At 40.9% G+C, this 15,167-nt stretch overlaps 1 protein-coding gene across 1 annotated transcript; it reads right to left on the reverse strand.

Annotated features, from left to right (window-relative positions):
- Window positions 1–3,769: 3,769 nt before the first annotated feature.
- LOC143511026 (uncharacterized) lies at window positions 3,770–14,473 on the reverse strand. Its single transcript, XM_077001018.1, has 2 exons — window positions 14,392–14,473; window positions 3,770–9,299 (listed from the first exon to the last, which is right to left on the reverse strand). The coding sequence occupies exon 2, from the start codon at window positions 9,191–9,193 to the stop codon at window positions 8,276–8,278; it is 918 nt and encodes a 305-aa protein (XP_076857133.1). The 5' UTR covers window positions 9,194–9,299; window positions 14,392–14,473; the 3' UTR covers window positions 3,770–8,275.
- Between the last annotated feature and the right edge of the window lie 694 nt (window positions 14,474–15,167).

Consider the following 15,167-nt stretch of genomic DNA (forward strand, 5'->3'; position numbering starts at 1 on the left):
TGAACTATAGTTCTCCCCATGTTTGGAACTATTGGTCTCCCCATGGCACGTTTACTTCCGCATTCCAGAATTACAATAGGAGTCTATGGGAGTGTCGCAACTCTCTCTTTCTATGGCTCTGGTAATTACTAGCCAACTATGCTAGCGCTAGCCAACTATGCTAAGCTAACTATATAATTTCAATGGGATTTTCGTGATGTCGGCGCTAAAATGTGTCAGCATAACCTCCTAAAATTATGTATGACCTGTCTAACTAAGTCAAGACTTAAGAGTGGTATCTGTAGAGGCTGGGAGTGTGTATTTTTATGTTTATTAGAGATTTTTAGGCCTGTGTAACCACAAGCTGGCCTGTGTGTGCCCGCTAAAAGTGTGCACCATACATTCGCGTGCAGCACAGATGCGCGCTGCAGAATTGTAACCCTGTTTGCCAACCGTTACATTTATTTTAATTTTCGCTGTAAAATATGTTCAGTTAATTGTTAAAGGAAGTCAAGATGTTGTGAATATGTGTAGTTAAGTGTGAATTGTAATGTTTAGAGCTGATATGTGTTCATATAAGGCTAAACCGTGATATTGACGGACAGTGATGTCAGTAACGCGTTACTTAGTAACGCGTTACTCTAATCTTACCACTTTTTTCGGTAACGAGTAATATAACGCGCTACTATTTCCTGTCCAGTAATCAGATTGAAGTTACTTATCCAAATAACTGTGCGTTACTATTTTTATTTTCCTTAGTAAAAATATATATTTTATCTTTCTTCTTGGCTCAGTTCTACTTTTGCGTCTGACCCATTGACTGTATATATACGGTCAATGGTCTGACCGTAGCGCTCGACTCCGCATGCTGCGCGCGATCCTGTGAAAGCGCGAGCACGTTTTACAAGTCATTTTTTGCAGTGTCCTCCCGTAACGATATGTGGTAGCATAAAGAAATACACCTCAAAAACAGGGAAGGAACATTTACCTGAAGAATTTTAATGTTGCTTTGTGTTCCACGTTTGAAAAGTGCTGGAATTTTGACTAACGTAGCCTACTTTAAAATGCTTGAAATTGTAATGGTATTTCGTTTCACAAGCTGTTTGACTGAACAGTTCGCTTGTATTACGTTTACAAATAAATTTACAAATAATACCATGCAGCTACACAAACGTAATGTCAGGAGATACTGTAGCGACTACTACTCCTCACGGCGAGTCTTGCCCTTTAAGTGACACTGGGGGGGTGGCGACGGCGCGCGTCGGCGTTGCGTTATCAATAAAGTTTCCCTCCTCTGGATTTTTGGATTAAGCAGTTTCTGCCTCGGTTACCTAACCTGCTTCAATACATTGTTACTAGAGGTGTGCCAAAAAATCGATTCATATATCAAAAATAGATTCTCATTTACTACGATTCAGAATCGATTTTAAATGTCCCAAAATTGATTCTAAGCCGTGGTGAAGTCTCGCGTTACGTAATTACAAAATTACGCGAGACTTTACGCAGCATGTTCTGGGACACACTCATGTGCAGAAAAGTTTCAAAACACATGGAGGAAAGAGATATTCAACCTGTCTGGTCTTCATTTAAGGCAAAAATATGGGTTCATTTTGGTTTTTACCGAATGCCGGGGAAGACCGAACTGGACACAATGTAGCTCGTGTGCAAGGCTTGTGTAACGCGGTGAGCACGGGAGCGTTAATATAGTGAAGGGTGAGAAATAATATAGAGAAGGATGGACCCAAGTGCCGGCTCGCAAGATCAAGACGTTTGACACTCGTCAAATGTATTAGCGAGAGGGAAACGCGCACAGCGACCCAGAACGAACAAACAAAACAACACGGAAGACTCAACGCGCAAGAAAATAGAAAGCAAAACCGTGAGGGCACGGAGTAAATAGAAACAAAAAACCAATGCGGAAAATACAACGCGTGAAAAATAATACTCAACCGTAGTGAGACAGGAGGAAGAAACAAAACAACAGTAACTAAAAAAACAGCGCGGATAAATGCAATGCGAAAACGAAACCAAGGACACCAGCAGAAGTAACTGACAAAAAATGCTGCAGCAAAATAAAACCGTTCCCAAAAATAAAGGCAAAACGGATAGAAAGACATACAGGATTGGGAAAACTTGAGATGTGTCAGAAAGCGACGCATGAGATACTCGAATAAGTAAAGAGAAAGCATAACAGAGAGAGGTGGCGAGACACCATTAAACGATAAGCAATCACAGAGAAAGCAGAGACTGGCTGAGAACGTACGGTTATGCCGGTTTAGTCTGGGACTGACTCTGGTGCCCCTAGCGACGGCTGGGGGAACTGCATCCGAGCCAGCCCTGACAGCTCGCAAAATGAAGCTCAAGAATTTTGGTAACAACAAAAACCATTTTATTTTACCAAAGCACTTAATTTTTGTTAATTAAATGTGAAAGACACTTAATTTTCTGTATTTGTCGTTCTGTCTTGCAAAGCAGACTGTAGTAGATCATGCAGATTTTATAGACTGAAGCAGACATTTTTATAAATCAAATCGTTTTTTTAATCGAAAATCGTTTTGAATCGAAAATCGATTTTTGAATTGAATTGTGGCCCCCAAAATCGGAATCGAATCGTGAGATAGTAAACAATTCCCACCCCTAATTGTTACTGTTAAAAATGCACTTCCAATAAAGTGAGTATTGGAAAAACTTATTTTGCTGCTGAATGTAACTATTAAAGTAACTTGTAATCTAACGTAGTTACTTTTAAAATCAAGTAATCAGTAACGTAACTAAGTTACTTTTAAAAGGAGTAATCTGTAATCAGTAATCGGATTACTTTTTCAAGGTAACTTAGCCATCACTGTTGATGGAGTTATATGACCTATTATAGGTCAGGTTTTTTGCTAGAGTTCAGATTGGACCCCTTTTTTCCGTTTGATGGCGAGCCTCCCTGGATTTCGACCCTGGAAGCAGTCTGCAAGAGCTGTGGACAACTGTGATTAGTGAAAGTGAAACTATTCGTTTGCTGTTGCTGAACTTTCATTCATCTTCAGAGCGGTAGGAGAAACGCGTACCATTCCACAGACTGGATATTCCAACTGCCACCTGTGAAACAAACGGACATTAATTACACCTACACACACAGATCACAAGGGAAATTATATTGTATAACTATTTGAAACATACATAGATATTTTATTGCTGATTGTAATTGACACCAACTAGTGAAGATATATATATATTATATTATTATATGCATAATCTACCTAGAGATATTATTCATATTGGATGTTATGATTGTTTTGTTTTATTTTTTATTTTAAAGAAAAAAATATTTTTGCTTACCTTGTCATTAAAAGGAGGTTACCCTAACCTCCCAAATTCCAAAACAGTGGTGCAGTGTCATCTCTAGTGTGGTGTAGTCCTTGGCTCCGTAGACGATCCTAGGTCTTCTGATTGGCCCACAGTATTCCCATTATATTTTTACTAATTAACCTCAAACACTTACCTTTGGTTGTCAGCACTGGTATTTAAATATTGGAAACTAGTTAACTTATTGCAACTTCCTAGTCAGTCCGTTACAATGTGCTTGTTTTGCCATGTTCATACGTTGTTAGTCTGTTCAGTTACTCCCTTTGTAATTATGTTCAGCTGTCTCCAAGTCTTCCCAAATTACCAGGCTGCCAAGCTCATTGTTTCGCTTCGAGCTAGGGCTTTTAAAACAAATTTTAGGGGCGTAATTTCATGTTCATCAGGCCACTGACCATTGGCCTTTATTAATGAATATTCATGACCTTTGCCCAGACAGGGGAGTGAAAAGAGAGAGAGAGAGAGAGGTGAGGAGTGCCCATCTGTCCAGGTCTAGTTAATGACTTAACCAAAGAAGACAGATTAACACAATTCAAAGACAATGTAAACTATTCCTTAATAAATTGTCTTACATACTCTGCCTAAACAAGAATTAATTTGGTTCTAGTGTTGTCCACTTTTGGACAACAAATGACACATAATGCACAGACAGGCATGAATGTGAGGTCACATACGTACACATGAGAATGATTACATTCGATGAGTAACATGCAAACTAATACATAGATATGCATCAATGTGGTGTGTTTATACAGTAACACGTATTCTAATAAGATCACTTAATACTGAATACATGAAAGATCATAAGTTGTGTCTTTATATCAACCACATGGCACAGTGTTCACATTTAAATGGTCTTGTTGTCCTTTGTTCTTAAGGCTGGAAAGCTGAATACTGGTTTCAAGAATAATTAATCTTTCCTTCTATGGAAGGTAGTCAAGTTCGGTGTCTCTAGACTGCATTCGCTGAGCTGGTTCCTGTAGGCTGAATCCCAATTCTGTGTACAGTTCAGATTTGGAGTTACAGAGATCTCTGAAATATTTGTATATTCAGCTCTGGATTATAAATCAAATCAAATCAAAGTTTATTTGTATAGCGCTTTTAACAACTCAAGTTGTCGCAAAGCAGCTTTACAGGGTTTACAAGGTTAACAATACTATGGGTCCAGAACCCTAATGAGCAAGCCAAAGGCGACAGTGGCGAGCAAAAACTCCCTATGATGGTGGGGAATAGGAAGAAACCTCGGGAGAACCAAGACTCAAAAGGGAACCCATCCTCCATTGGGCGGCCCGTTAACACACAAATACACAAGTCACACATAATTCCACAATCAGACTAGGTAAAAGGTAGAATTGAAAGTTCTGGGTTTTGATATTGTCACTGTAAATGTCTGTTGATGAATGCCAGGCTTTCATTCCGTGTCGGAGCAGTGATGCTGGTATTGTAGGCACCGACTGCAGTGTTACTCCCCAGGTGAACCCCGGTATCAGCACATCCACCGGCAGCCAGACCATCCCCCAGGTGCCTGCAGGTGCCTGTATCCAATCGTCTTGGGTAGAGCCATGCAAGAAGATAGATAATACAGACTGAGTGGACATGAATTTAAACCACCGTTGATTTAAATGTACGTAGCTCACGTGCCAGTGATCAGCATGTGGCTCCGGCAGACTAATCTATAGCAGCATAACTAAAGGGAGAGGTTCAGAGGTGACCACAGGCATGAGGGCTCACTGAGACATTGCTTTCCAGTCAAGTCATAGTCACAAATAGAGTGATGCCAAGACACAGCTGGATGACAGCATCAACATCTCAGATCACCAGAAATCTCAACATCTGGGGGCCCCCCAGCCCCTACACCTTACAAGGGGAATTTTAGCTGAAGGCTTGACTAAACAGGTGAGTCTTAAGTCTAGATTTAAAGATTGGAACTGTGTCAGAGTCTCGGATTGGAGCTGGAAGGCTATTCCATAATTGAGGGGCTTTAAAAGAGAAAGCTCTGCCTCCGGCTGTAGTTTTACTAATTTTTGGAACTACGAGAAATCCAGCATTTTGGGAGCGCAAAGGGCGAGATGGGTTGTAGTAATCAATGAGTTCACTCAGATATTGTGGGGCAAGACCATTTAACGCCTTATAGGTTAACAGGAGAACTTTAAATTCAATGCGATATTTAATCGGCAGCCAGTGTAGTGCGGCGAGAGTGGGACTAATATGATCGAATTTCCTAGCCTTGGTTAGGACTCTAGCTGCGGCATTTTGTACAAGTTGTAGCTTCTTTATGGACTGTTTAGAGCATCCAATTAGAAGACTATTACAGTAGTCCAATCTCGACGAGACAAAAGCATGAACTAGCTTCTCTGCATCAGCTAATGAAAGTAAGTGTCTCAGCTTGGCAATATTACGTAAATGGAAAAAGGCAGCCTTAGTGACATTGCATACATGTGTGTCAAATGAAAGATCAGAATCAATAGTGACACCTAAACTTTTTGCAGTAGATTTTGGTGTTACTGAAAAACCATCTAGGGTAAGGGGAATATCAGCCCAATTGCTTCTAACAGCTTTAGGCCCAAGAATCAGTACCTCAGTCTTGTCAGAATTTAGTTTAAGAAAATTAGACGCCATCCAGTTTTTAATATCCTGGACGCAGTTCTCAATCTTGAGAGTTGTGGTGGTATCATCTGGATTAGAAGATATATACAACTGAGTATCATCTGCGTAGCAATGGAAGCTAATACCATGCCTACGAATGATAGTGCCCAGTGGTAGCATATATAATGAGAATAATATGGGGCCCAGTACAGATCCTTGTGGGACACCATACTTTACTTTAGAATGCTCAGAGCATTCGTTATTTACTAGCACAAATTGGTAACGATCTGTCAAGTAGGACCTGAACCAGGAGAGTGCTTGACCTCTTATGCCAATGAGTGTCTCCAGTCTATTAAGTAGAATATTATGATCAATGGTGTCAAAAGCAGCACTGAGGTCTAGCAGTATGAGAAACGAAATGTGTCCTTTATCAGAGGATATTAAGAGATCATTCAGTACTTTAGTTAGTGCTGTTTCAGTGCTGTGATGAGCTCTAAATCCAGACTGAAATAACTCTAAGACATGTTCTGTCTGTAAGAAGGAAGAGAGTTGTGAAGAAACTACTTTCTCTAAAATTTTGGATATGAATGACAGATTAGAAATTGGCCTATAGTTGGACAGTTCTTGGGGGTTAAGACCAGGTTTTTTAATTAGCGGCTTGATGACTGCAAGTTTAAATGAACTGGGAACGTAGCCCAGGCTCAGAGAATAATTTATTATAGTAAGCAACGGTTCTACATTGCTGTGCAGTAATTCTTTAAGTAGATGGGTTGGTACAGCATCTAGTATGCATGTGGAGGGTTTAGCAGATTTCACCAGTGAAATAAGCTCCTCACGACCAATTGGGGAGAAGGACTCTAACAGGGCATCAGAGCTGACCAGACAGCTGTCAAGGTGCATTGGCATGGTGACAGGCTCTGAGATAGCACTACTAATGTTTTCCCTAATTTTATCAATCTTATCATTAAAGAATTTCATAAAATTGTTACTGCTACACTCTAGTGGAATAAGAGAATTGTTTTGTTCATGACTCCTCATAAGGCTGGAAACAGTTTTAAAAAGGAGTCCTGAATTGTTTTTATGTTTTTCTATTAAGGCCGATAAGTATAAGGACTTTGCCATATGGAAGGCATGCTTATATTCAATAAGGCTGCTTTTCCATGATAGTCTATACACTTCTAACTTCATATTTCGCCATTTACGTTCCAGGATCCGCGCGGCTCGTTTGAGGCTACGCGTGTGCTCATTGTACCATGGCGCTATTCTTCTCTCCGTGGCTCTCTTATATCGTAGTGGTGCAACTTTATCTAAAGCTGTACGAAGGGAAGTCTCGACGTGCTCGGTGAAACGCTCTAGTCCTTCCGGAGCTACAAGTGGATCAGTGTTTGTCAGACCCGGTAAAATATCAGTGAGCGCGGCTATGGTGCTGGGTGTTATAGCTCGTTTAATTTGATAGCGGGGTGGCCGATGAACACAGTCAGTTAAACACAACTCGTATGTTATGAGGCTGTGGTCAGAAACAGCCTCACTCTGAGGAAGAATTGCTAAACTGGATATGTCAATACCAAATGACAAGACCAAGTCTAAAGTATGACTACAGTTATGCGTAGGACCCACCACATTCTGAGTGATACCCATTGAATCGAGAATTGCTTGAAAATGAATGCTAAAAGAGTCACACCGATTTTCAAAATGGATATTAAAATCACCCACTATAATCACCTTATCGGCTGATAGCACTACATGAGACAGGAAGTCTGAAAACTCCTGCAAGAACTCAGAGTATGAACCAGGGGGGCGGTAAATAGTAATTAACATAAACGACTGTGACACTTTGTTGCTTGTTAAATTTGAAACATTTGATACAGTGAGGATGAGGTGTTCAAAAGAATTAAACTTGAAGCCAAATTTTTGAGAAATGCCTATATCAGAGTCATATATTGTGGCGACTCCACCTCCTCGACCATTTGGACGGGGGTTATGGACATATCTATAGCCAGAGGGAGAAGCTTCATTTAGGGCCATATAGTCCCTAAATATGGTCTGGTCGGGTCCAGGTTTCCGTCAAGCAAAGCATGCATAGATCATGATCGGTAATCATTTCATTAACAAGCAATGCTTTAGATGACAGGGATCTAATATTTAGTAGTCCTAGTTTCAGATTTAAACTGCTCTCTGAGGGAGCATAGTTGAATTTAACATTGATTAAATTTTGTCTACTAACTTTACGAGAATTATTTTTTGGTACTCGAGGAACAGACACAGTTTCAATCTGGTGTGACCTAGGTGATGTCTCTTTGCAGCTCGCAGACAGTCGGTTTAGCCTGTTTGTCTGCTGCCTGGCCTTGGCTCTGGTTTGTCAATCCCCATTAACTACACCTACACTACCACTATTAAGCCTAGCAGATATGCTACGAGAAATGAGAGCAGCACCCTCCCAAGAGGGGTGAATGCCGTCTCGCTTCAAAAGGCCAGGCCTGCCCTCAAAACGTGTCCAATTATCTATATAACCCACTTTGTTATCTGAGCACCATTTAGACATCCAGCGGTGTAACGCCCATAACCTGCTGTAGGTTTCAGCGCCACGCCGAACTGGAATGGGACCAGAGCATATTACGGCATCTGACATCGTCCCCGCTAACTCGCACACCTCTTTAACATTATCCTTGGTGATCTCAGACTGTCTCAATCCCACATCATTGGTGCCGACGTGTATAACTATCTTAGAATATTTACGTTTAGCCAGCACCTTAAGATTAGCCCTGATGTCAGGCGCTCTAGCCCCCGGGATACACTTGACTATGGCCGCTGGTGTCTCTAAACTAGTCGCTACGTTCACGTGTCTGAGCTGTGAATCTCCTATCACCAGAGCTCTTTTAACAGGTCGCTCAGTCGGTGTATTACTGAGTGGGGCAAACCTGTTTGACACGGGAACCTGAGAAGGACGGTGCTCAGCCCTACGGTTATGCCGCCGAGACGTCACCCATTCGCCCCGCTGCGAGGGCTCTAATGCCGGAGCTGAGGGCTCGCTAGCTACAGCTGTGCAACCCGGGCCTGCTACGCTAGCTGCGCTAGCCGCTACGCTAGCTGCGCTAGCTGCTACAAACTTTCTAGGACTTTCTAAAGCCCGGAAGCGTTCCTCTAAAAGTGAAATCTTCTCCGTCATACTAATAACTAACCTACACTTCACACAAATATAATTATTATTATCACTACTGACGGAAGAAGAGTAGCTATACATGCCACACTCAACACAAGCAACAAGGGACTCAGACATGATGAAATACTTAGCTTCGGTTAAGATGTCGAAATGTCGAAGATGTTTCCAGTCGAAGAGAGTAGTCAACTGTCTTGATAGTGGAAGCACTACCTGTAATAGTTGTCTAGGGAGGCAAAAAGTAAAGATTAGTACGTAAACAGATTATCACACTTTAGAGAAACAATCAAAATTCGCTCCGCAACAGCGTCGGCAGGACACAGGACGTAGAGTGGGTTTAAACTGTGGGCAATCAGATAAGGTTGGAATTTAGAGTTTTATGGTCCTTCCTGACTGTGGTCCCAGTGTCCTCCGACGAAGGTTGGTTTTGACCAGCCTCTCTTAGATGGCCTCTCCCAAGCTCAGGAGATCATAAGGTCAGCATTGTAGGCTTTTGGGAGCCTTTGGGGCCTGTTGCTGTTGTAAAGAATCAGTGTTTATTTTTACATACCATCAAAGAAATCTGGGTGAGTCAGTCGCTCAGTTCTAGGCAAAGGATTCCAATTTGTGTGTCACAGTGAAATGGCGTTTAGCTGTCTCCACTACAGCTTGATCATTTAAAACAGAAGGGTTCTTTTGGCAGAAAACCTGACGATGGATAGGGAAACATTACCAACATTGCCAAACATTGCCAAAATTACTCAGAGATTAAATCATGTGGTCAGTATGTGCATGTTCGAATGCTCCTAAAACACTCCTTTGGTAAAAAGAATGAAGGCAGTTGCATGTGGCGACAACAACCCGCTCTCACTCCCTATGCCTATGAATTTGTACGCAAAACTAAACACTGGAATGCGAACTCATGCGCACCCTGCAGCATAGGGTTAAAGCCCTAACAATACAAATACATGACAGGATTTACTGGACAAACTCTGTGTAGCCTGGCGGCCGTCACTGTGCTCACTCCGTCCGCTACCATTTGGCCGATAGATAACTTTTACTACACCACCTGGGGCCCCATCCCCCAGGACTCTAATTTAACAATGCGTGTAATGAACAATAAATACAGTTACTTTGATCACTACCAGTAGCAAATATTTAACAACAGGACAGGATAAAATACATAACAATCATAAAACCAAGTCACAAGGCTACAGTCTTCACAAAAAGACAATAGTGCCGTCCGGGCAACAACCGGAGCACCAATTAAGGCTCCTCAGGTCTCATCAAACCCGCTGGCTGGCCGCTCTGCCATCCAACAACAAAGGACACCTGACTGGGAGGGGTGCAATAAAGGCAATACAAGTTAAGGGCTGGCCGGTTAGCTCTACACGCACAGCACACCAACAAAAATTAGAATTAGCACAAACAATCACACATCAAACCCGTGTACAACCGCAATCCAAAATCAATAAGAAAGTATCTCTTAGCAGAGCATAACACGATATTACCTCCCAGCCGCCCACTAACACTGCCAATTACGGCAACAACCCAGCTCACCTCACCAACTCAGAGGCCTATCGCTAGTCGCCGTGCAGCTTACGATCAGCCAGCAGAACCGATGGACTCACGGCAACACTCGCTGCCTAACTGTGGTCAGTTATACAAAAAAAACAATAATCATTCACAATAAAATAACTCCACTAGATCATATAAAGCATAACTTCTAACATCTCACACACATCAAACATAAACCAAGAAAAAGAAAGAAAAGAAAAAAACAAACAAACAGAACACTAATGTCAAACCCGTTAGGCAAAAACAGCAATGGCAATTAAGTTGGACTCTGGTTCACCCAGGCTCTCAACCTAATGAGTAAAAACAAGGATTAAAATATTACCCAATAGTCCCCCATAGACACAACTTTTCCCTAAATACCTCTCCCACCAAGCAAGCACTCCTACCAAAACCACCTTGCACATACCTGTACTGGTCCGAAGTTTGAGCACAACAGTAAACTCTTTGCAAGTCACCAGAGCATCAACGCAGGGCACACAAAAATGTTGCACCACCTCATCTGACTTGGGTCTGTCTTTATACATACCCCCCTAATAACACTGGTAAACAAATTTTGTGGAACATTTTGTTTCCTGCGCATTTTTTGGTGAACAAATAGATTTTAATAAACTGAACACAAACATCTATGTAGAATGTCTGTATCACGTAGTTTGCCAGAAAAAATGTGATTATGCGTTAAACCGCATCATATCTCTAGCGTCATACACTATGATGACAATGTCAGCAACAGTAAACAAAATTAAAAATGTTTTGCCGCAGATTTTCGTTTGTAATCAATGTCTGACACTTCACGGATGAGAGTCCAACAATAGTCACCCAGCATAGACGGATCCACTTGCCCTGGTATCGTTTCTCCATCTTGGCAATATCTTGATGAAACCTTTCACTATGTTCGTCACTGACGTCGCCGAGATTGGCTGGCAAAAAATCCAAGTGGGAATGAAGAAAATGTATCTTCTTGTTGCATGTTGCATTTCATCGATCTGTATGCCTGAAGCAGACTTTCGACCTGTTCGACATAGTTTGGTGCCTTGTAGTTGCATAGAAAGTTACAAACAACATTCTTGAAGGCTGTCCATGCGACATGTTCTTGACCCTGCAGAATGCCGTCAAAGTGACTATCCTGCATCACTTCTCGGATTTGTGGGCCAACAAAACCTTCTTTTATCTTGGCATCACTTATGCGTGGAAACATCTGGCGCAAGTAAATAAAGGCTTCACTTTGCTTGTTCATTGCCTTAACAAAGATTTTCTGATATGAAATGTTCATTGACACAGAAGTTACATAGAAAGACTGTTACTCATTGTTGCTGCTAGATATAATAAGGCTGTGCTGTCATGGAAACAAGCCAAAATCTTAGAGCCGAGCTTGGGCGTGCCTGAGCATGCCCGAGCAAGTTGCTGCATGATCAGACAGACTTTTTTTGCTGTATTTTCACAAAGCAAGTGTCTGTTATATTTTGCATTGGTTATGGCTGTCAAAAATATGACTTCAACCTAAAAAGAACATAAGCTGCTGTCGAGCAAGAAAACCTGTATGCATATGAAAATTTCACAACAGTTGAAACAAAATTGGCCGTTTCTCAAAAGCTCTACGTGATGTGACAATTTTGAAGTTAGTTCTGTGCTCAGCATGAGAAATTCTATCTGGCCCACCAAAAATTATTAAGGAAACAAAAACCTTGTAAACCAGTGTAATTAGTTGTCATTTTAAAATGGGCTGCAGCTGAGATTAGCTCACTACCGTAATAGATGGAATAAAAGCACCCCTCTGCCCAATGGGACTTAAAAGATGATGCCGTTTCTCAGCCCAAAATATTCGGCTGGTTACATCTGCATTTGGTCAAGTGTCAGATTCAACCTGCCCATATAATTACCAGATACTTGCCTGTATAATTACCATATACCATTTATACCAATAATATTATTGGTATATATGGTTAACAATAATGTTAACATTATTAACAATAATGTTAATAATGTACAATGCTGTGGCCCCCTCACCGTGACAATAGGGAAATAAAGAAGAAAGTGAGGCTACTAACGAGCATGCATTACACAAATAAATAATTCATAAGTACCACTCAGTCACTCAACTAAAATATGCAATTTAGAATTTGAATGTAGATTTCTACATATTGTAAAACTATAAACAGATGCAGTGGCTTTCAATTAAACTTGATGATGTATTTAAAGTTTATACACTTAGTCCCTCTCAAGAGTATTCGGAACATGTGCTGCATAAGCAATGCCAGGCATTAAGGACCAGTGTTGCGAATAACGCCGTTAAAAATAACGGCGTTAGGTAACGGCGTCATTTTGTCAGTAACGGGATAATATAATTAATTACTTTTCCTGTCGTTACAACGCTGTTGACGTTACTGGTCATTAAAAGCGGTGCGTTACTATATATTGATATACTAACAGTAATGCGAGCAGACCGCTGCCCAGGCTAGTGAGGAGTAACAGATCTCAATAGGTCACAGTTCTCGGTGTAACACCTGTTTAACTTAACAAGTCAGTAAGCGATTGGCTAAGGCAGCATTATGGTAGCCAATCAGAGCCAGTGTTTTTACACGCGCGCCAAAATACTCCAGTGACACGACACAAATGAAGAAGAGGCAGAAATGGCGACTCAGGAGCAAGCCAAAGAAAAATGAGTATTTTTAAGGTGGCGATATAAACATTATTTAAGAAAATACTTGAAGTTCCTGAATGTCTACCAGACTGGGTATTTGATTTATTTAATTAGGAATATAGGTTTTATTGTTAAGTTTACTTCTGTTGTGAACAAACCAGTTGTCTCAGGTTGCGAGAATTAAACTTAATTTGATAGATGTAAATGCACTTTATATAGTGTAACTTTTGCTTTTATTTTTTACAAAGATTTGGGATTTTAAAGGATTTTATCCTGCACTGGTCTGTGGATGTGCAATAAATATCAAACGTTAAACACCTTTCTGATCTACTCATTTCAACTGACTGTGAAAACTGCTTTTTCAAAAAAAATCCTTATTCACTGGCATATAACTTTTTTTAACTGTAACGCAAATAGTTACTTTCCCTGGTAACGAGTTACTTTTATTATAGAGTAATTCAGTTACTAACTCAGTTACTTTTTTGAACAAGTAGTGAGTAACTATAACTAATTACTTTTTTAAAGTAACGTTTCCAACACTGTTAAGGACAAATTTAATAACACTAGTTTGCTTAAAATATTCTCAAGTGGTATTACTGTCCTGTAGCTGTTGTTAGCGTACCACTGCTAGCTAGTTTCGATTCATTCCTTTGATGCCCTCTTGCGCGTTGTTTACATATTCCGCTTCCGATGAACACGGATATGTGAACCTTATTTTTTTGGAACATTATTTTACTTAAGAAGTTATCTAGTACAGATATTATTGTTTATTATTTACGTTTCTAAAGCTGTACTGTCGTCTCAGTTTTTTAATTTTTTTATTTATTGCAGTTAATTATGGAAAAGATTCCATGCCAAATCGAAATGTAATCGCTACTAGGCAAAAATGGAAATGCAATCCACAAAATGCACTATTACATTACGTTTCAATGCACTTTATCTCTTCATTGAAAAACAATACACAAGAATTACCACTGTAAGGAATGCCACCTGATCTCCACCTAACCAGCCTCACCTGACGCTCGTCACCACACCCCCCTGTATCTCTACTTAAACGCCCACATTCCACTTCCTAGTCGCGAAGTATTGCCGACTCATGCCGCGTACCAAGCCTTTCTATTACCTGTCTGCTCTCCTGTGTTCCGACCCTCGCTTACGTCCCCGACCTTGTCTCCTGCCTAGTCCCTCTGTACCTCCTGACTTCTGCTCCCCCGGTATGACCCTGGACTGTCCTGACCACGCCAAGAAAACACAGTTGCTACTTGTCCTAGTGCTCGTGATTCACCTGCCTGTTTCTGTACCAGCGTCTCATTTCAATAAAAGCGGTGTTCTTCCGCATTTGGATCCCTCTCTGCCTGTTCAATACATTACAACCATTCAAAACCAAAACGCTGAATTTGTGCCAGAATTGAATATAATACAGCTCGAAATGTAATCACGGCACCGAGGTATTGCTTTTCACCGTACGGTATTTCTGACATAAATGTCTCCTTTAAATGTAATGATCACGAGATTAATTTAAACACTGATGTGATGAAAACATGCCACAATGAAAAGTAAAAGCTCCAGTGTGTGTGGATTTGTATTTAAAGAAAGAAACGCTGAATTCGTGCCAGAAGCCACCTTGAAATGCAATCGACTGAACGTCATTGTATTCCACTGTGTGTCTCTGCGAAGCTGTAATCGTGCCAGTATGAAATCTAATCACTGTCCAATAGGAACGCTCGCCTGCATTTGGGGCGGGGCTTAGACTCCAGTCAGAAGCAATCGCTCATAGTTGGACTTGAAAGCAGCAGAAATGTCTTTTCACGACAGAATAAAAGAGGAAATAAACAGTCTAATTGGACAAATTGAGGCTGGTGCAGTTACAGACGACTACGTGCTTAACTTAATTAAGCT

This window comes from Brachyhypopomus gauderio, chromosome 3, assembly GCF_052324685.1.
Source record: "Brachyhypopomus gauderio isolate BG-103 chromosome 3, BGAUD_0.2, whole genome shotgun sequence".
NCBI lineage: Eukaryota > Metazoa > Chordata > Actinopteri > Gymnotiformes > Hypopomidae > Brachyhypopomus > Brachyhypopomus gauderio.

What these genes read in the sequence shown, in the direction of transcription:
- LOC143511026 (XM_077001018.1), bottom strand. Translation starts at nt 9,193, where the DNA reads ATGTCTGAGTCCCTTGTTGCTTGTGTTGAGTGTGGCATGTATAGCTAC.